At 61.5% G+C, this 19,853-nt stretch overlaps 7 protein-coding genes across 8 annotated transcripts; 3 read left to right on the top strand and 4 right to left on the bottom strand.

Annotated features, from left to right (window-relative positions):
- Nucleotides 1-322: 322 nt before the first annotated feature.
- On the top strand, nucleotides 323-1,279 carry LOC62_04G005992 (uncharacterized protein; the record flags this gene model as incomplete). Its single annotated transcript, XM_062772555.1, has 3 exons — nucleotides 323-469; nucleotides 650-854; nucleotides 1,080-1,279. The coding sequence occupies 3 exons, from the start codon at nucleotides 323-325 to the stop codon at nucleotides 1,277-1,279; spliced, it is 552 nt and encodes a 183-aa protein (XP_062628539.1).
- Nucleotides 1,280-2,131: 852 nt separating this feature from the next.
- On the bottom strand, nucleotides 2,132-4,265 carry LOC62_04G005991 (uncharacterized protein; the record flags this gene model as incomplete). The annotated part of the gene is made up of 2 exons (XM_062772554.1): nucleotides 2,132-3,051; nucleotides 3,095-4,265. 2 exons carry the CDS (start codon nucleotides 4,263-4,265, stop codon nucleotides 2,132-2,134), a joined length of 2,091 nt encoding a protein of 696 aa, XP_062628538.1.
- A 554-nt stretch (nucleotides 4,266-4,819) lies between these two features.
- On the bottom strand, nucleotides 4,820-7,116 carry FUM17_1 (Sphingosine N-acyltransferase-like protein FUM17). Of its 2 annotated transcripts, XM_062772552.1 has the most exons (14): nucleotides 6,911-7,116; nucleotides 6,727-6,765; nucleotides 6,540-6,667; nucleotides 6,292-6,493; nucleotides 6,146-6,234; nucleotides 6,034-6,108; nucleotides 5,824-5,987; nucleotides 5,735-5,779; nucleotides 5,624-5,683; nucleotides 5,496-5,569; nucleotides 5,381-5,446; nucleotides 5,289-5,342; nucleotides 5,153-5,239; nucleotides 4,820-5,114 (listed from the first exon to the last, which is right to left on the bottom strand). In XM_062772552.1, the coding sequence occupies exons 1-14, from the start codon at nucleotides 6,988-6,990 to the stop codon at nucleotides 5,015-5,017; spliced, it is 1,263 nt and encodes a 420-aa protein (XP_062628537.1). In that variant the 5' UTR covers nucleotides 6,991-7,116; the 3' UTR covers nucleotides 4,820-5,014. The 2 variants fall into 2 exon arrangements, with proteins under 2 accessions (XP_062628537.1, XP_062628536.1); XM_062772553.1 differs by having other exon boundaries at nucleotides 5,624-5,779.
- Nucleotides 7,117-7,563: 447 nt separating this feature from the next.
- On the top strand, nucleotides 7,564-9,313 carry arc2 (Actin-related protein 2/3 complex subunit 2). The gene is made up of 6 exons (XM_062772551.1): nucleotides 7,564-7,674; nucleotides 7,725-7,771; nucleotides 7,858-8,102; nucleotides 8,159-8,451; nucleotides 8,511-8,646; nucleotides 8,872-9,313. Exons 1-6 carry the CDS (start codon nucleotides 7,660-7,662, stop codon nucleotides 9,099-9,101), a joined length of 966 nt encoding a protein of 321 aa, XP_062628535.1. The 5' UTR covers nucleotides 7,564-7,659; the 3' UTR covers nucleotides 9,102-9,313.
- A 1,126-nt stretch (nucleotides 9,314-10,439) lies between these two features.
- On the top strand, nucleotides 10,440-12,738 carry cdc13_1 (G2/mitotic-specific cyclin cdc13; the record flags this gene model as incomplete). The annotated part of the gene is made up of 7 exons (XM_062772550.1): nucleotides 10,440-11,001; nucleotides 11,056-11,271; nucleotides 11,345-11,372; nucleotides 11,421-11,863; nucleotides 11,900-11,952; nucleotides 12,005-12,693; nucleotides 12,734-12,738. The coding sequence occupies exons 1-7, from the start codon at nucleotides 10,993-10,995 to the stop codon at nucleotides 12,736-12,738; spliced, it is 1,443 nt and encodes a 480-aa protein (XP_062628534.1). The 5' UTR covers nucleotides 10,440-10,992.
- Nucleotides 12,739-13,150: 412 nt separating this feature from the next.
- Nucleotides 13,151-16,524, bottom strand: EFR3 (the record flags this gene model as incomplete). The annotated part of the gene is made up of 3 exons (XM_062772549.1): nucleotides 16,009-16,524; nucleotides 13,578-15,973; nucleotides 13,151-13,542 (listed from the first exon to the last, which is right to left on the bottom strand). The coding sequence occupies exons 1-3, from the start codon at nucleotides 16,248-16,250 to the stop codon at nucleotides 13,151-13,153; spliced, it is 3,030 nt and encodes a 1,009-aa protein (XP_062628533.1). The 5' UTR covers nucleotides 16,251-16,524.
- A 494-nt stretch (nucleotides 16,525-17,018) lies between these two features.
- GPA2 (Guanine nucleotide-binding protein alpha-2 subunit) lies at nucleotides 17,019-18,315 on the bottom strand (the record flags this gene model as incomplete). Its single annotated transcript, XM_062772548.1, has 7 exons — nucleotides 17,019-17,091; nucleotides 17,130-17,328; nucleotides 17,373-17,512; nucleotides 17,550-17,720; nucleotides 17,761-18,009; nucleotides 18,060-18,193; nucleotides 18,229-18,315. The coding sequence occupies 7 exons, from the start codon at nucleotides 18,313-18,315 to the stop codon at nucleotides 17,019-17,021; spliced, it is 1,053 nt and encodes a 350-aa protein (XP_062628532.1).
- Between the last annotated feature and the right edge of the window lie 1,538 nt (nucleotides 18,316-19,853).

The following is a 19,853-nucleotide window of genomic DNA, read 5'->3' as shown; positions in this document are numbered from 1 at the left end:
CTACCCTGCCCCACAGACCACTGAGGCGGCGCGCGGTCCTCCGCACAGACCAGCGCCACCACGCCGCTGTCTCCTCTTTGCTGCTGCTGCTGCTGCTGCAGTCTCCCTCGGCGCGTCGAGTCGTCGTACTTGGCCCCTCTAATGCCAGCGAAGGAGCGGGGGCCGTCCGTCCGTTGGTTGGTTTTTCCCTCGTCGCTCGCTCGTCGTTACTACTGTCTCTCTCATCCACTCTCTTCAACTCGACCACCCTCCTCAATCTCTCACCACACTCTTTCACCCTCCCCACCCCTCCCCCTCCCCAAAAACCCACACCACCCCCGCCATGAAGTCCATGCTCGGGTCCTCGGGCCTCATCCACACCGCGTCCGCCGTGCCCGCCGCCGAGAAGGCGCGCCAGTGGAACCGCCTCGCGGACGGCATGGAGCGGTTCCACGGCCACTTTAGGTGGGAGTTTGACAGGCTGTATAATGTGAGTAGCGGCGGCGAAGCCGACACGGAGCGCAGCGATGTGCTGGCGCGGTGAGCGCTTCGGCGAGCGTAGCGAGTGCAGAAGCTTGTCAGGGCTGTCCTGGCTCTGCTGTGTCGCCACCGCGCCAGTCGTGCCCCCGCCCAACTCTCCCGCTGACGCGCTGACGCGCGTTCGCTCCAGATCGCATCCGGCGGATACCTCGCCGAAGGCCTCACACTCCACCAGTACCTCCGCGAGGCCGAGCAGCTGTCGCACCACCTCGACATGCACCACCGCATCGAGGAGACGTACATCTTCCCGCTGCTCGCCAAGCGCATGCCCCAGTTCCGCGACTCGGGCAAGTCGATGGGCGCGCACATTATCGCGCATCGCAAGATTCACGAGGGTGAGTGCCGAGTGGCGGCTGGAGCGTGGCGAGGCAGTGTTGCGAGGCGGGTCGGCGGACGTGGCTAGCTAGCCAAGGCCGGCCAGGCGTCTGTTTCGTCCCGTCGCGTCGCGTCCGAGGCGACTCACCAGCCTCCCTCGCCCTGCCCTGCCTTTCGCCCCGCTCTCAGCCCCGACCCCCAACCCAACCCAACCCCGCACACTCGCTGACGCTCGTGTGCTGCAGGCCTGGACAAGTACAACAACTACATTGCCGAAGTCAAGGCCAACCCCAAGATCTACGACCCCGAGAAGATCCGCGACATCATGGACACGTTCGCCGACACGCTCTTCAAGCACCTCGAGGACGAGGTCAAGGACCTCAACGGCGAGAGCATGCAGAAGCACGGGTTCAAGCTGGATGAGATTCGGCGGTTTCCCATTTAGGCGTGCGAGGCGGCGAGGTGGGGTGGGGTGGTCGTGAGGAGGTTGGAGGGACAGGAGAGGCGGCGGAAGGACGCGGAGAGACGAGGGGCGAGGGCCACTACGGCCTCGAGGGCCCGTAACGCCGTTACGGCGCGCGCAGTGGCCAGTGGCGTCGGCGGCCGCGGCGCGGCGTGGTGGCCACCGCGGGTGATGGAGATGATCGAGATTGTGCCGGCGGCAGCCGGCGCGGCGGCGACGGCGAGACGACGACCCCAGGCCCGCCGCCGCCGCCGCACCCCGTATACCCTGTACACCTTGTAGACACGTACATACATTCTTTGACTTTATCATGCACATTAGTTGTGAGGTGTGCCGTGGGCCGCTGGGGGTCGGCGTGTGCGTCGTGGCGTGGCGGTGGATGTGGCGTGTGGCGCCGGCTGTAGGCGTGAGCAATGTGAGTAGTGTGAGTGTGGGTGTGCGTGGGCATCTGTGGCAGCCACGGCGGCGGCGGCGGCGGTGGGGACGATCTCGCACCGCGCAACGTCTCGGCGCCGCGTGAGCACGCCACTCGCACCGCGGCGTCAGTTGCACTACAACGGCCTCGGCTCCCTCGGCACCCCCACACATCTACTCAATACAACGTACTTGTAAACAACAGGCCGGGGCCAGAATAATAACTAGGTATCGCAACATTTGTGGCAGTGTCGTGTGCGTTGGGGAATGTTTATGTGCGGAATGCGGTGTGGTCGCCGATGGCCTACCCACCGGCTCGGCGGGGCTCGTCGGAACCGGCTCGGTCGCGACGTGACAAGTGTTTGACTGGTAGCCTCATTCCGCGTTTGCGAAGCCGGTGTAACGCGCGCCGCGCACCGGTTACACTCGCACGCGGACTGCCCAGATTCCGCAGCCCACGGCGATGGCCACCGCGCAAGCCATGACGACTCGCGACCACGGCGTGCGGGCCAGGACTTGCTTGACGCCGCCAAAGACGCCCTCGACGAGGTCAGCCAGGCCAACAGACGCGGCGGCGGCACGATGCCGGGGGAACAGTGGCGCACATGGCTCTTTCGCTCCATGTGGCGGGCTGTGCGAGCTGCGGCGGCGACGGCCACGCGCGCGCGCACGCGCACCCCGCGCACTGCGGTGCACCGACGCGTCGACCTCGCGGCGCTGCGCCAGCCGGCGGCTCAGCGTAGCCTCCCACTCGCCTCCTCCCACGGCGCGCGCTACGGTTGGCATGGGCACGCCGCCTACGTCGTAGTTTGACGACGCGGGCGAGGTCGTGTCGGCCGTGAGGGACGACGTCTGGGTTGGCGGGACAGTGGGGAGCGAGTCGATTGTCGAGTTGGCGGTTGGGCGCCAGGACAAGAAAGTGGCAGCAGAAGCTGACCGCACACGGTGCGGGTCGTCGAGGATGCGCTCAATCAGCATTACAGTTTCCTGGATGGTATGCGAGCCGGGGGTCAGCGGCTCGTCGTCCTCTGCGCCGGGCAGATCGTCGGTGGGGTTGCCTCTTTCGACGGCGAGTGGCGTCTCGTCTGGGGCAGGTAGCAGGTCTGGGATCGGCGACGAGGGCTCAATCCGGTGCGATGAGAGGCGGGGCGTAGGCTCGAGAATGTTGGAGGTTGACGGCGTCGATGGAGTTGCGGACCTGCGGCTCTCTTCCTCGTCATCGTCACCGTCTACAGCGTCGGCGGGCTCAACGACCGCCTCGATCGCCTCCTGAACCATCCTTGCCTTCTCCTCGTCGAGTGTCGTCACAGGCACGACGTCGACAGCGTGTGCGTCGTCTTCTAGCCGTCAGAACCCCATTCCCACACTTTCTGCGCCACTCACCATCATCGTCGAGCGCCACAACGAGATGCACCCAGTCCGGGGACGTGCTCGCATAGTTGTTGACCATGTTTCCGACGCCCGACTGCAGCGGTGACAAAGAGGGGTGAAGCAGGGCGTTGAGGGTAAGGTATGCTGCCGTCGTACGCGAGCGCAGCTCGGCGACCGAGAGCCCGGACAGCACCGTCGCCTCGAGCCCTTCCCCGCCATGATCGACAATGCCAACCTCGCCACGGCCGAGCTGGACGCAGCGGCGGCGCGCAGCCAGCGCACCGAGCACGTCGCGCGTGCGCGCAGGCGACGCGAGCAAGGCCACCCGCGTGCCCTCTGACGGGCCAGGCCACCGGTCCAAGCCAAGGTGGAGGCTCGTGCTCGGCAGCGACAGGGTGGGGAGGACGAGCTCCTCGCTACCGCGCGGCTGGCCGAGGGACGCGAGGCTCTGCGCGTCGTCGCCGTCGTGGTTGAGGTCGAGGGCTGTCACGCTCGACGTGAGCGGGTGGCGCCAGTCCCAGTCGGCAGGGGACGACATGCGCGACAGGCTGCTCAGCGACGCCGTGTACGATGGCAGCGAGGCGACTGACACCGGTGACGACGGCTCGGACGGCGCGTCGGCCAGCGCGTCCAGAAGCGCGTGGTGTGGGATCGGGATGTGCGACGGCGGCTGCAGCGGCGCGTGTTGGTGGTGTGTGGCCGGCAGTTCGGCGGCAGCTGACGCGTCCGCCCGGCAATCTTGTGGGGCTGGTGGTTCGGCCGACTGGGCAGCGATAGCGGCGGCAGATGTACTTGTCACGGCAGCGGCGGCGTCGGGGGTGGTCTCGCGGCCTGGCGTGGTCTCGCGGCTTGGCGAAATGACATGGGAAGACGAAGATGGGCCTCCACGCGTCGTTGGCTCACTAGCGGCGGTGTGGTGCGATGGGCTGTGGTTGTCGTCGCGTGTCGGCGTCGTTTCGTGTTGCTGCTGTGGTGCTGGGCTGCTGTCGCCACCACCGCTGGCCGACGCATCGTCGTCCCACTCGACGCTCCCCTCCAGACTCCGGACACCATAGTAGCTGTCCGTACCTGCTGGGGGCGGCGGCGAGTCGTGCTGTCTTTCGCGGGCGGCGCGGCGCGAGCTGAAGGGGTGGGAAACGCCTGCTAGGGCTGCCGAGAGGGCTGCTGCGCGCTCTGATGGCATGGTTGTTGTGATGGCGTGTGCAGTGTTGGATGCAGTTGTGTGAGATGGGGAGGATGAGATGAGTCGGTGGCAACGAGATGTCGTGTCTGTGTGTGTGTGGTGTGGTGTCTGTGTCTGTGTCTCTGATCAGTCTACTGTTGTGCTGTGTGATCCCCCCAGCTTTGTGCAACAGTCACTTATTGTCAGTGGCGAATGTGTTGCTACTGCCAGGCGCGTGCCCGCCTAAACGCCCACACACAACCAAACCCCATGACACCATCGTTCACCGTCCACCCGCCCACCCCGCAGCCGCCGTCCTATTCAGCCCACCCCCGACCGCCCCGCCCCGCCCACATCGCACGCGATAACAATGACGGCATGAAACCTTGGACACCCAACCTCCACCACGACGACATCACGGCCAAAGGCATCATCACACTCGGTCCCGCACCACAAAGTGGCGCACCCAGGCGCTCACCCCGGCACACTTTCTCACCATCACACGGCCGTCCTTCAGCCAGCCCCTTGGCACCGACGCCCATAACCGCCTCCACGCCCACACCCACCTCGTACCACACCTTCACATGCATTAGAACCCGCGGTACGTCAACGCCAGGCAGGCCGTATAAATAGTAGGGGAGGGATGGGATGAACGGGGTTGCTGCAGCACAGCAACAGCCTAAGATAACCGCCTTGGCCGCCTCCACCTTGGTCGGTTAGGCTTATGCTTCTAAGTGATCGGCATCAAGCCGGAGTCGAAGCCTCAGTTCTTACTGGGCCTTGTCGGCACCGGCGACAGTCTTCTGGGGCTCCTCCTCCTCCGACTCATCGTCCGAGCGCTCATCCTTGACCACCTTGAGGAAGACGATGCTGAAGGGTCAGCTCAGGTTCTCAGAAGCAATTCTTACCGGAAGAGAATACGCCAGATGAGGAAGTACCAGAACAGGTTGATGCACTGGAGGAGGAAGATGGGGGCAAAGATCTGCCACTTCATCCTGCATGCGCGTCAGTTCTGGTCCATGTCGGCACTAGGTGCCTACTCACCACCACACCATCCACATGTCCTCCAGTGGCCGCCAGGTGGCACGCTGGTCATAGCTAACCGAGTCAGAATGCCGTCAACTATGCACACTCACGGGATGAGGTCGAATTGCGTGTACACGCCCCACAGAATCCACAGGTTGAGGTAGTGACGGAAGTAGCTGGGAGGCATCAGCAATCTGGAATCTATGGGGGCCCCGGCACACGTACGTCCAGACTCCAACAAAGACGGCAAAGAACGGCGTAGAGGCCGACTCGCTGACGTAGTTGACACACTTGGCAAGCTGAAAAGTCAGCGAATGTCCTCCTCCACGGCCATTATCCCGAGGCACACTCACCGCCAAGAAGATGTCGGACACGTCCATGGACACGAAGATGGAGACACCAATGTACGTGAGCTGAGGAAGGTTAGTCGGCCACGCGACCAGGTGCCTCGTCATCAAACCTACCGAGATACCGTAGCTCCATCCAATGAGCCACAGGGTGACGGCGTGCTAGACATGGTCAGCTCAAGCCCGCGCCCGACTCCAAGACATACGTGAGCGACGAGCTCGTGGAAATCCTTGCGGGGCTTCTCAATCTTGAGGGCGAGGATGATGGTCTGCTGGCACCAGTAGGCAGCCTGCACGAGGTAGTAGGTCTTCAGGCCCCAGGGCATCTCCCGGTGGGGGTAGTCGATGAAGAAGTACTCGGTCTTGTACCCTGCGTGTGTTAGGCGGGGGTCGCGCGCGCTCGCGTTCCGACTTACACCAGGTAGGCAGCTGGCGCATGACGGCGATACCGGCTGTGCCCATGATGCCAAAGTAGAAGATGGCGTAGCCCTCTGCGCTGTCAGTATGGGCGACACTACTGTCACTCACGCTCGGTGAAGCGCATGATCTTGGCGCCCTTGATACCGAGCGACTTGGCCAGCGGGCGCAGAACGTAGAGAGTCACAAACTGGCGAACGCTGAGGGGAGAGATCAGCATGCCGCCGCGCCACCGCCAACAAACTCCACACACTCACAAGGACCAAACCACAATGTAGTATGCGATGAAGACAAAGTCGTAAAGACCCTTGACATACTTGCCGTTCGGGAGCTTGTAGCTAACGAAGAGGAGGTGCTCGAACGGGTTCCAGGTGAACGGGCCCATCATGCCCGTGTCGATGAGGATCCACTGGTTGGCCCAGAGGAGGATAGGGATGATCATGAGGATGAAGGCCGAGGCTGCAGCGTGAGCAGGGGCCGTAGTCTTGGGCAAACCGCAACTCACAAGGAACCAGCATCCAACGACCGGTCCGCAGGTCCTCCTTGAACCCGAGCGAGTGGTACCTCTCCGGCAAGCCGTCCGACGAGGGGCGGGGCTTGCCCTTTGGCAGCGGCTGGACCTCGGAGCTGCTGCTGTAGCATGTCAGTGGGGGTTGCCTTGGCTGCTACTGCTGCTGCTGCTGCCGACGTACGCTGCCATTGTGGACGTGTGCTGGTTGAGAGGAATCTGCCTGAGAGGTGGTTAACATGGGGAAGAGGACCGCGGCCGTGGGGCCAGAGACTGATCGCCAGCTGGGTCTGTGTGCCGACTGGGAGCGGGCCGCTGCGTCCACCCTCTACGCGACGGCGCGACGGCGCGACGGCGATTGGACTTACTTGAGCGCGTTGGTGACACTCGAGCTTCGCCGACGGTTCGCCGGCTTCTGTGGCTTCTGAGGGCTAGCCAAGGTGGACATGGCTGTGGGTGCGTGTGTAGGGTGCTCCTTGCTTGTCTTGTCGAGCCGAGTTTGTTGTAGACCTAAGTATGAAGCGACGGACGGTCACGTCTCGCCGCGTCTGGCTGGTGGGTTGATGATTGCTTGATGGACGGACCTCTAAATGTCTAGTGGGTGGGTGCGCCGGGGTGGTATCCTTGGATCCGTGGGCCGTGGCCGTCGGTGGTGGGCCTGTGTACTGCATTGCGTCTGTCCTGAGCCTTCCTTTGCTCTACACCCTGTGCGCTGGCTCGTGCATTGTACAGAGAATTTGTTTTGACCCCCGTGTCCCTGGGGCTGTGACTGGCAAAATGGCCCTAAACCGCGTAGCCTGGCGGTGCCCAAGTCCGCATCGCCGACAAAGCCACCCAGCAGCATCAGTGACGCTCAAGTCTCCCACGGTGGGTGTTGGCTTCGGCTCACCCACCCTCCACCTTGTTCCAGTGCCAGCCTCAACATGACCCTGACACTCGACTCACACCGCCACGGACCACTGCGTCACCTCGTCACTGTTCCCTTGCTCCCCGTCACCGCCGCAGACTCAATGTCCACGACGTGAACGACGACACCTCTCATCCCATCTCATACAACTCGGCATTCATCTCATCTCATCCGCACAGACACGACATTGCAAGGAGAGCATAAGCCACAATGATTCTCTTGGAGGTGAGGCTGATGGCTTCCGTGTGTGCAGCGCAGTCGCTCACCTCGTCCAGTCCCACAACGTCATCATCCACGATGTCCTCACCGACCGGTTCGAGAAGTGCGTCTTGGGCACGGGCGTGGACTTGCACGTCTTTGTCGCCCGGTCTGACAAGCCCCCATGAACAATGTCTAACGCCTCCCCAGGGAGTCCCGCGCCGACATCCAGTTTGTCGACTTTGACAGCGTCCGCTTCCACCTCTCCACGCCCGACTCGAAGACGGTCATCCTCCTCTCCATGGGCATCCTCTGCTGGCCCGACCTCGTCAAGTACGGCGCCCGCCAGTATCTCGAGCAGGCTTACGCCGGCTACATCCTCCCCGAGAACCAGACCGAGCCCGAGTACAACGTGTCGCTGGCGATTGACCTCGAGAAGCTGCCCGCGTCGCCTGGTGCGTGCTGCGGTGTGAACTGTCGAGATGAGCGGTGGTGCTGACACAGGCCACAGAGGAGAGGCAAGAGCTGGTCCAGCACCTGTCGCTGCTGAAGCGCAATGCCCTCGCTGCGCCCTTCCAGGCCGCGTTTGAGGAGCAGAAGACACTGCAGGCCAACTACAAGGAGCCTGCTGGTGCGCAGCAGGTCAACCTTGCGCCGGCCGAGAGCAAGGGAGAACTGAAGATTATCAACTACCGCGAGTCGGAGGCCATGTTTATCCAGGCCAACCACGACCGTGTGACGGTCATCTTCTCGACCCTGTTTGCCGACGAGACGGACCGCGTCTACGGCCGTACCTTCCTCCAGGTATGTGTGTAGTGGAGCGACTCCACGGCCATCCAGTTCGATACTAACCCCCCTGCCAGGAATTTGTCGACGCACGTAAGCAGCAGTCGCTGCAGAGCGCGCCCCAGGTTACATACTCGAACCGCGAGCCGCCCCTTGAGATTCGTCATATCCCCGGCCTCAAGCGGAGCGAGGACGTCGGCTATGTTACATTTAGTGAGTCGCCCGAGCTGTCGCCTCCCCCGTCACATACCTCACATGCCCATTCTTTGGGGATTTGAGTTTGCAGCTTGATTAGAATATGCTGCCCATCCGATGTTCTCTTGAGCGTCAATTACCTACATCTTCCCCTTCCTCCCCTCGCGTTCCATCCCAACCTACCCCCTACTTTTTGTTCCTGTCGCCGTCATCAACATGGGACATTCGTACTAACCAGTGCAGTTCTCAACCCTCGTCACTACGCCAACCCGACGCAGGCGCTGTCGACCATCTCGCGCATTCAGCTGTTCCGCGACTACCTCCACTACCACATCAAGTGCTCCAAGGCGTACATGCACTCGCGCATGCGCTACCGTGTCGCCGAGTTCCTGAAGGTGCTCAACCGCGCCAAGCCCGAGGTCGCCAACGCGGAGAGGCGAACCGTCTCGGGCCGTACCTTCCGGTCGCGTTAGGGCGGGGGGGGGGCCAAGCACACGACTACTAGATGGAGGAGACGAGAGGGGTGCCACCATGTGATACGACCGCTGCACGCGCAGTCGTATCCAAGACGGTGGTTTCATATTCAGACATGTGCGACGGTGGCCGTACGTACATGGTTGCAGTTGTAGACAACGACGACGGGCAACGGTCGTACAGGTGGAATGTATACAGATCATCCTACGTGTGCTGGTTACGGCGCGTGTCGAGACATAAAGCTGGTTGCAGGCAGGGGCAGTTACAACTGTGTGAGGCAACAACTGCCACTGCAGTGGCCATCGGCCTTGAATAGGAGTCAACTAAATGCCCTGAGAATTAGGGATTAGGGTGTGTTGCCCACATGTTGTTGTGTGTGGATACCCGCAGAGGGGTATGGGGTGTGCGGCTGCGGCTGCGTCAAGCTGCTGCTGCTGCTGCGTAGCCAGCTGGTGTTTGTGTAAGTTTGCTGGGCATGCATTTGGTTTAGCTTTGCCCGCGGGCGCCACTGTTTCCACTGTTGTTGTTTTGTTTGTGGTTGCAGGGCGATGCAGTGCATTCTTTCCTACCGCAAAAGGAGTGCGCGCAGCAGCAGTAGTTTGGGTGCATGATGCGACGACGATCCCGCCAAACCGCGGGACGGGCAGCGGTGTAGCAGAGCAGTGGTGGTGGGCCTGGTGGGCCTTGTGGGCCGGATGGTGGGAGTGGCGCCGGAGTGGTCGGCTTTCCTGGAGCGAGCGTGCGACGACGACGACGACAAGGCTGGGCCGCCGCCGCCGCCGCCGACGCGCCTGCTCTTTTATTTTTCGGTGCCGGTGTGTCCCTGGCCTACTCCACCCGTTTCCATCGGTGATCAACTGACCGGGCGCTCTGATGCTCTGGTGACTCCATCACCGTCATCACTATGCATTGTATATAGCTTGCCGGATGGGCGGGGGGAGAAACGGCGTGTTGCTGCATCTGGTAGTTGGGGTGGGTGGATTTTGATGCATAGCTGTTTAGCAGCACCGGCCAGAGGGACATGACGCCAAGGTTTGAGAATATGGGCGTCGTCGTTGTAGTTTGCTCTGTTTACTAACTTGGTGCTGCGGGAGTATTTGGCGCCGCCATCCCATCACTGGTGGGTGCCTTGTTGTCGCCGCTGACTGTGTGGGCGTTGTGGGCAGTCCTTGGCCTGCCTGCCTTGCTTGCCTTGCTTCCTGCCCTTTTAGACCCCTAATCCAACCCTGGTTGAATGGTCTCCCTATAGGACCGACCGGCAAGCCAACACACTCCAAACCAACACAACAGCAACCAACCACTCAACACAACTCGGGCTTGCTTTGCATCCTCCTCATCTCTCATTCCCCCTCCTCCTTCTCTCCTCTCTGCTCTTGTTGGCAGCGTTCGGCCCAGTTTCCAGGCTTCAAACACCGTCTGCACTCATTTGTCGGTAGTTTGACTGTTTACTTTGGGCTCGTCCGCACCCGGGGCGCCACTCTCCTTTTGCACCCAAACACTCGCTGGGCCCAACCACCCACAACCACCACCACCCAATACCGCCCACCCACCCAACCCGCCTTCTCCTTCTGATTCATTTCTTTCCGTCATCATCACAACAACCCAACCCCGCCCTTCCCTCTCCTCTCTCCTCCTCTCTCCAACAAACACTCTAGTCTCTGAACATTGTTACATAGTCTTGCTTCTTAGTCTTTAATCCCTCTCACAAACACCCCACCAAAGCACCTTCTTCTCTCGCCCTCTGCGCCGACACTACGGAACAGCGGATTGATTCGTCGACGGCCCAACACCGACGACAACCAACTCGCCTCCACCCGCCAAGTCGACCAACAGAGGACAATACCATCGTCCCCCCCACCCCTCACCCAACACCCTCGCGCATCAGTCAACATGAACAGGGTGCGTAGCCCAACACAAACAACACACTCCAGCATCACTAACACCAAAACACAGGCTGCAAACCCAAGGCGAGTTGCCACTCGTTCGTCAAAAGTCACCGACGAGAATGCCGTCCCAGTACGTGCTGGCGACAAGGGTGCTCCCAGTCGTCTGGCTCCCAAGGCCGGCGCCCTGCTGCAGCAGCCATCCAAGGCAGGCAAGATTCTTGACAACGCCAAGGCTGGCATCAAGCGCGAGCGCAACGTCTTAGGCGCGGTCACCAACATCAGGGTGAGTGCGCAATGTTTGGGCACAGTCGGCCCAGATCCAAACACCATGCACACGGACGCTTACAATGCCCTAGGACAATGCCGACGATGCAAAGAAGCCTGGTGAGTTGACAACCACCCACGCTGTTTATGCATACTGACCATGCTCAGCAAAGGGCGCAGTCAAGGCGGAGGCTAGGCCACCATTGGCGACCCGCCCCTCGCAGACGCAGCAGCAGCAGCAGACTCGCCCCATTGCACCTGTTCCTCATCGCACCACCAAGCCGTTCTCTACCCTCGACCGCAATGCCGCTGACGACGTCCTCGTCCGTTCAGAGATGGACGTTGACAAGCTGGCACCCGCCTTGGCAGACGACATGCTGGACATGGATGACGAGGCAACTCTTGGTGCTATGAGTGATGGTGACATGGAGGAGGAGGAAGAGGAGTATGACGACGAGGACTGGCTTCGCATGTCCGACGAGGAAGAGTATGCCGCCCATGCCGAGCTCGACATGGTCCGCAAGACCTTCCAGGACGACATCGACCTCTTTGACACCACCATGGTCGCCGAGTATGCCGACGACATCTTTGCGCACATGGAGGAGCTCGAGGTGGGTCCTGCATGCTGGCCGGCGCTAACCACCCAGATCGCGACGATGCCGAACCCTCGGTACATGGAGTTCCAGACGGAGATTGAGTGGTCAGTCGATCAGCCTCTCTTGCGTGTTTGTATCAATTCTGACCCTGAACAGGACGATGCGCACCACCCTTATCGACTGGTTGTTGCAAGTCCACCTCCGTTACCACATGCTTCCCGAGACTCTTTGGATCGCCGTCAACCTTGTCGACCGCTTCCTGTCGGTTCGTGTCGTCTCGCTCAACAAGCTCCAGCTCGTTGGTGTCACGGCCATGTTCATCGCCGCCAAGTACGAGGAGATTCTCGCCCCGAGTGTCGACGAGTTTGTCTACATGACCGAGAACGGCTACTCGAAGGAGGAGATTCTCAAGGGCGAGCGCATCATTCTGCAGACCCTCGACTTTACCATCTCGTCCTACTGCTCGCCATACTCGTGGGTTCGCCGCATCTCCAAGGCCGACGACTACGATATTCAGACCCGTACCCTGTCCAAGTTCCTCATGGAGGTCACCCTCCTCGACCACCGCTTCCTGCGCTGCAAGCCAAGTATGATTGCCGCTGTTGGCATGTACCTGGCCCGCAAGATGCTTGGCGGTGACTGGAACGAAGCCTTTGTCTTCTACTCCAACTTTACCGAATCACAGCTCGTCTCGGCTGCAGTCATGCTCTGTGAGCGTCTTGTCGAGCAGGGCTTTGAGAAGGTCTACGTCTACAAGAAGTACTCGAACAAGAAGTTCCTTCGCGCGTCGACCTTTGCTTGTGACTGGGCTCACAACCATGCTGCGACTACTTGGTCTCCTAGAGGTGGGTAACAGGCAAATCGTACAGTTGCTAACCCGCACAGAGTAATTCAACAACCCAGGGCTCCCTTGTATAAACACGCAAAGGCCTCTTGCTCTGTGGATAATGTGCCACCCCACTGGCTCGACCCCGCAACACCGGCCTGTTCCTTGTTCAGTGTCTGATAATGGTGTACTGCGCGACCCAGGAGGCACGATCGGCCTTCCCCTCCTCTCCTCCCTCTCTGTCTCTCTCCCTCTCTCTCTCTCTCTCCGCCTGTCCCCCTCCCATTCTAACCGCATAGTTTCATTAGTCTTGTGTCCAGTTCCCCTCCCCGGCGACCTCGCTAGCAATGGCATGTCACAAGCATTCCATCATTATGGATGAGTGAACTATAAGTGTGGGGATATGGGTGTAACGAGGGTATACAAACTAACGAGGCAATGCGAGTGGCGGAGAAGAGAGACTCTAGAATGGGCAACTAAACATTGATGGGGGCATCGGCTGACGGGGGCACCTTTGGTCCGTTGGACGTCTTTGCCTTTCTCTTGTCGTTGTCCTTGAAGATCTGGTTGAGGATGTCCTTTGTGTCGGGCTTTGGTGGCTTGGGCCGCTTGGCGTCTGGGGACGAGCCCAGCGCCACATCAGTCGCCGTGCTGACAAACGAGTTTGCGCCCGAGCCAGGCATGTTGACCACGCTGCCTCTGTCACCTCCGCCACCGTCGAGCGCGTCACGCAGGTCGGCCACGTCGACCGAGCGGGACACGGGGTGCCCGAGGGACTGGTACGAAGAGTTTGGGATGGCCATGAGCATCTCGGCTGCGTTGCCGTGCAGCTCGCCGTCGGGGGCCGAAGACGAGTAACGCTCGAGCGCTGGGTGTGAGCAATGTCTATGGCATGTCACTTACACTCCTTGATGGCCAGCTCGACATTCCAAGGCGAGGTGAAGCGACGGGCGATGCTTGCCTGGTCGCGGCCAGTGGTGGCCTGTACCGAGGGCGAGGTGGAGAAGGCCGTGACGAGCTGGGCGGGGTCGAGAATCGGGAGGCTCGACGACTGCGACTCGCCCTCGGTCTGGTCGCGGAAGAAGGCCGCGGGCTCGGCAGGGGGCGGGAGCACGTCGTCCTGCGAGAGTGGGGCGCGCCAGTCTGGCACGGAGAAGGGCTCGGGGAGCGAGTTGATAGCCTTGTCGGCGAGCTGAACAGCCGAGGCCACGCCCCAACGGTCGGCGAGGCGGCGCCACGCAAAGGCCACAGTCTCGCGGCAGGCGCGCTTGCGCTCGATCACCCACGCACCGGTACGGCCATCTCCAGGGCGTCTGATAAGCTCGGTGGCGGCGTCGCGGTCGAGCGCGAGGAGCATCGGCGCGGCGGTAAGGAGCGCCGCGACGGGCACACAGTTGTTGAGTTCGTCGAGAATCCTCAGAATGGCAGAGTAGTCGAACGGCGTGGCGACGTTGTCAAACGACGTGAGGTTGGCGCCGGACTCGAGGCGGTTGAGCGGGAGGGAGACACGGCGGCCGCCGCGGAGGGGTTTCCGAGACACCGGCGTCGTGTGGCCCGAGTTGCCCGCGCCCGTGCTGGCGTTGGCGTTGGCGATCGGCACGTTGATGGCAGGAGGGTTGGCCTTGCTCGCGAGGCTACCGTTCGGCGTGGGCTCGATGACGTTGACGTTCCAGGATACGGCCTTGGAAGGGGAGGTTGCGGCGTCAGTAACCTTCTCCACTGGGTCGGAAATCTTCTCGATCGGGTGGGGAGAGTCCGGCGGGGTGGGCAGCGCCTCGGCGACGCCGAGCTTGGAGCTGATGGCGAGGGTGTAAATCGCAGCCATGACGGCGTTACAGAAGCGCGTAATGTTGGGCTCGTTGGGGCGCGGCTTGCGGTCGCGCGGCATCTCGGTCTCGAGGTAGAAGACAAAGGCCTGGACGTAGGCCGCGCGGACAGGGTACGACGCTTCGCACAGCAGCGGCAGAGTCTCCTGCCACACCTCGGGCGCGATGGGGTTGCGACGGCCGAGGCCGCGGCGAGTGTCGATCGCGGGCGTCTCGAGGAGCGGCGCCTTGCCCTTGTCAATGGGCTTTTCAGAGATTGGGCTCGTCACGCGGGCCTCTGCCTGGTCGCCGAGGTCGGCAGCCTTCATAACGCCCGTGATGCAGTAGATGAGCACGCGGAGGGTCTCCTGCTGTGCGGGGTTGGAGGCCGGCACTGCGAGGATCTGGAGGGCAATTTCCTCGACAATGTCGTTGATCTGGTCGGCGTAGTAGATGTGCGTGCCGAGAGACGAGACACACTGGACGAGGGCGGGGAGGAGGGCGTCGCGCGAATCGACGCCAACTCTGCGGATGATGACGCTGAGGAGGCTGGCGAGGATATCGGTGATTGCGAGGCCCACGAGCGAGACGTTGGAGCTGAGAATAGTCGTGATCATGGCCAGCACCGAAGAGTGCTTTTGCGTAGGCGGGCTGTCGTCGGGGAGGTTGACGAGGAGCTCGACCAGGCGAGTGGGGACGACAAAACGCGACTGGAGGAGCATGGCGGCGGTGAGGCGCTCGGCGAGCCAGCAGCACCGCTCGACGTCGTTCCAGCCGACCTTGTCGAGGAAGCTAAAGCAGACGTCGAGCACTGTGTTGGCCTGGGACGCCTGGCACTCGCCGATGAGGTCGTAGAAGCAGCGGAGGGCCGCCGAGCGGACATCTTCGCTCCCTGGGCCCTTCTCTCCCGGCACGTGCTCGTGCAAGCTGGGCGCACGGCGGTCGTTGATGGGCTTGCGGACCGCAAACTCGCGGAAGAAGGGCGAGACGTTATCGCCGCCCACGGGGCTCTTCTTTGACGACTCGTCCTTGAGGTCGGCGAGTGGCGCTTCTGAAATAATAGTCAGGAGCGCGGGGACGATGATCTTGACCTGGCGCGGGAACTCGACGTTGCTCCCGAACACTGCTTCACTCCCTGCCGCGGAGCTGAGCGCCTGCAGCCCGACAAGGCGGGTACGGCTCTGCTCCTCGTCGTCTGGCTTCTCGGACGTGTGCTGCGTCGTTGCCATCTGCGCAAACTTGGACAGCACGCCGAGGTACTCGTCCGTCAGGGTGTCATCGACGCCGATCGCGGCGCCGTCGGTGAACGTCGCGAAGGCCTTGAAGCAACTCGCTGCGCGCGCGGCGACCTCGAGGTCCGTGTCGTTCTTCTGGTACACCTTGACATCGAGGGCCGAGGAAATCATCCGCATTGTCTGCAGCGCAAACTTGCCAATCTCGCCCTTGCACTCTGTCAACAGGCGGTGAAGGATGACGAGGGAGATGAGGAGGGACCTGGGGGTCAGCATTGACAGGCTAGCTACACTCACGCCCGCGACTTGGGGTAGCCGCCAGTGCTCGCTCTTGCCTCCTTGGCGATGCGGCGCTCGAGCTCGTCGCCAATCTTGCCCAGGCTGCTTGGCTTGTTGGTCGCATAGTAGGTGAGCTTGGACGTGTCCTGGGACAGGGGCATGAACTCTGGGCCCGACTTGAGCAGGTCCTTGGGGGGCGGATAGCACTCGTTGAGGATCTGCAAGCTCGGGTTGAGCTGCATGCACGGGAGGCACGGCATGGCGGCGGCGGTGGTGGTGTTGAGAGAGAGAAGGACAGAGACAAGTTAACACGAGGTGACTGCAGGTACGCGGAACGCGGCCGGGAGGGGTGTTACGCAGGGCCGGGCTTGGAACTGCTCGGTGGCCGAAGAGGTGGTGGGCGCCTGTGTCGCGTTGGTGGTCCAGGCGCGGGCAAACGTGTGTAGAGAATGTGTCGAGCCTGCTCTCCGCAGCGTTGATCGAGCCCTCAATGTAATTGAGAGAGTGTGTGATGCGATGCGATGCGCGCGTCGAGGAGGGAGAGGAGGGGGATGTCTGCGGCGCACACGCACTCAGCCAACGTTTCAATGTCATCGGGGCAGCAGCGAGCAGCAGCAACCACCCACGAGCCCGCACCCCCACCCCGCACGCCGCGGCGCCCTTTCTGGCAAATCACGTGCACGGTGATGGCCCCTGTGATGTCACACACAACACAGACCTCGCTCGCCTCGCCTCGGCCTCGAAATGCACGCCTTGACCACCACCACGACCACCACTTGCACACTTTGCATTGCACTCTACAGCGCGTAAAACACAACAACCAACTAAACGACAGCAGTAGCCTGCACAACGTGGCCGGCAGCGTGCGCGGGGGACCGGGACCGGGACTGGGACCAACAACAAATAGTAGAGGCCACTAGACTATACGGGGTAACTCGCTCGACGACATGGTATTAATGGTTCTGACCTAGAGGATGGCCATATCGCGGAGCGAGTTGCGCACTGAGGTCAGTCAAAGCCCAGGCGGACTACTTGCCAATCGTGTCCGTCACGGCCGCCATGACGACCTTGAGCTGCGCACTGTCCGTCGCCGTCGTGATACTGGCATCGTTAGCTCGGCCCTCGGCCCGACAACCCACTGGATGTAAATCTCCTTGGACTGGGTACGGTTGACTGCGCGGAACTTGGCCTTGAAGTAGTCGACCGCGTCCATGAATGACCCAGGCTTGCCCGGATACTCTGGCCACCAGGTCGCGATCTGCTGCTTTGGGTCCGCAAGCTTCTCCTTGAGAAGGTCGGCCTTGTTGAGGAAGAGGATCATTGAGGACCTCGTGAACCCTGGTGGGGTAAGTAAGTGCGGCTGACAATAACAGACTACTCACACTGGGAATTGACAATCGACTCCCAGAGAATGAGGGCCTCGATCATGCCGTTCGAGTCACGGTCCTCGATGATGCTCGAGTTGTAGTCTGACAAGCTGACGAGGAAGATGATCGACGTGACGCCTTCAAAGCACGACGCCCTGGGTCGTCAGCATGCTGATCTATGCTGTATCTCACCATTTCCGGCGCTCGCTACGCTGGCCGCCCACATCAAACAGCCTGAACACCATGTCGTTGATCTCGAACCGCGTCTCGGAGATACCAGTCGTCTTGGAACGCACGCGCAGAATGTCGTCATGGGTCGGCTTGTACTCTGGATCAAAGAGACGGTCCAGATGGGCGTAAAAGCTACGCAGTGTGAGTCGTACCCCCTGTCACTAGCACCTACTAGGGCGTGTTCTCAGGAAGGGCATACTCATAGCTCTTCGAGTAGCATTCCTGGACGCCTTCATCGTCCCAGAGTGACTTGAGTGCCTTGAAGTATCTCGGAGGGAACGGCTGACCACTGTTCACGGGCTCCTCATTGTCGACGAGGTTGATGAATCTCCTGTTCTCGTGTGCCACTCCCATGCCCAGCTCGTCCATCATATCGATGACAGCGCGCATCCCGCCGACAATGTTGGAGAAGACGATTTTGCTGTGCCACTCCTTTAGCTCTGCGCCTTGCCGCCGCCCGACAGGACCCACCGGTAGTCCTCCACCTCACCCGGGCTGAACGGCTTGCGGTGAAGGTAGCGCATCTGCTTGAGGACCGTCGACTTGCCCGAGGCGCCAGCGCCGAGGAGCAGGAGCTTGACCTCGCGGGACATGCGCTTCTCCTCCTGCCTAGTCAGCGACGCCCCTCTCTTCGGCCCACCTCGCGCAGCTGCTTGTCGATATCTCGGGACCACGACGACGTTGGTGACTTGGGCCGGGATCCCGGAGACGAGAAGCAGCCGCCCATTGTGCGGAACAGTTTGAAATATTGGGATGGGGTAAGGTGGCTCGAAGAGGGGGGGTTCACCAATGTAAGAGGTGAACGACGTTGACTGCAGAGTAAGCAACAGGCAGAGAGGGCAAGGTCTCAAAGCGACTGACGACGGTAACTACCGCGGCGGCTTTGGCGAAGAGCTGGGGCGTGGGAAGGTAGATGAGGTTGTGTGTATGCGTTTGATCAGCACAGCTGAGACTCTGGTAAGGGCGTTGGGTTGACTGCGTACAGCGAGTGATGGGGAGAGAGCGATGATGGAGCGGCACGACTATTATGCAAGACGCCCGCCGGGCAGCGAGGTGGGGAAGGAGGGTGGTGAAGGGGCATGGGGGAGGAGGGCACCCGAGTGGCCAGAGGCAAAGGATGGTGAGTGAGGCAGCTGAAGCAACATCATGGGCCGCGACAACATGGCGACTGGTATTGTCCATTCGACAATGGGTGCGATGCAGGCACGAGGCAACAATAGTCGGCAGGAATGGAAGTGCATCACGCTTGGCCACGCTCGGATCTGACAGCTCGAGCGAGTTCGGGAGCTTGCTCGCGAGCACCGAGCGCCGAGCGGCAGCAAGGTGTATCAGCAGCGCAGGAGCCGAGGGGACATCACCCCCCACGTCTGGCCGCCTCGCGCCACGCCGCCGCCACAAACGGCCGTTTCAACTCAAAATGGGATCTGGACCGCGCCGCGAGGCGGCCACGCTGCAGTTTCATGCTCCTGCTGCTGCTGCTTCTTCGTGCTTCTCGAGCGAGCATCAGTTCCGACGTCATGACCCGACCGGACCGCCGCATGACCTGACCTGCACGATATGACCTGCACGCACGCATCCGCCACGGCACAAGGCATTGTTCTTGCTCGGTGCACACCCCTCAAAATGTCATTGTTCTGCGCCTTCAAGCTGCACGCGCGCACGGGCCTAAAGGAGGGTTTGCGTCGGGCCGTGTCGTCGGCCGATGGCGACTGGCCGCTGCCCCGTGGACTGCGCATTGCTCAGCCGTGACGTGCCGAGGGGCAGGTGACGTTGATGCAGCTTATGACATTATCAGTGGCGCGGCGCGTGTGGCAGATGCAGTTGTTGTGCAGACGGCAAGACGGCAGACAGACACGAGACGCGGTCGACTTGGCCGGGCAGACATGGCCATTTCATCGTACCATGCCCTTCGCGACGACGGATCGCCGGGGCGCACTGCCAATACGGCGGGCTCCACAGGGCCCCTTATAACAACACGGTGCTCACGACCTTTGCATTGACAAGATCAAGGTAGTCACAACGACGGCCGCACAGTGCTGGTCATCACTCCGGGCCGAGCAACGGCGAGCAAGGTCCCTCTGCTCGCGACGGGCCGACCGCAACGCTCTACTTTTGTTTCGACCATCTCGTCGACAAAGACACTCTCCCCCGCATCCCCTGGCATGCACACAATCTTCACACACACAACACACACGCACACACTGATCCCCCAAACCGCTTACCGTCTGACTCGCTCGACTCGCAGTTCCTCTCCGTCGCCGCCAC

The sequence above is a fragment of the Vanrija pseudolonga genome, chromosome 4, assembly GCF_020906515.1.
Source record: "Vanrija pseudolonga chromosome 4, complete sequence".
Classification (NCBI taxonomy): Eukaryota; Fungi; Basidiomycota; class Tremellomycetes; order Trichosporonales; family Trichosporonaceae; genus Vanrija; species Vanrija pseudolonga.
Note: the sequence above shows the minus strand (reverse complement) of the source record. Positions and strands in the feature narration are given on the sequence as shown.

Coding starts and splice junctions, on each gene's coding strand:
- FUM17_1 (XM_062772553.1), bottom strand. CDS start 6,990: ATGTCCACCTTGGCTAGCCCTCAGAAGCCACAGAAGCCGGCGAACCGT. Junction 6,109..6,145: donor GATCATGCGCTTCACCGAGC/GTGAGTGACAGT, acceptor CTGACAGCGCAG/AGGGCTACGCCATCTTCTAC. Junction 5,240..5,288: donor GACATGTGGATGGTGTGGTG/GTGAGTAGGCAC, acceptor ACGCGCATGCAG/GATGAAGTGGCAGATCTTTG.
- arc2 (XM_062772551.1), top strand. Junction 8,103..8,158: donor GAAGCTGCCCGCGTCGCCTG/GTGCGTGCTGCG, acceptor CACAGGCCACAG/AGGAGAGGCAAGAGCTGGTC. Junction 8,647..8,871: donor CGTCGGCTATGTTACATTTA/GTGAGTCGCCCG, acceptor TAACCAGTGCAG/TTCTCAACCCTCGTCACTAC.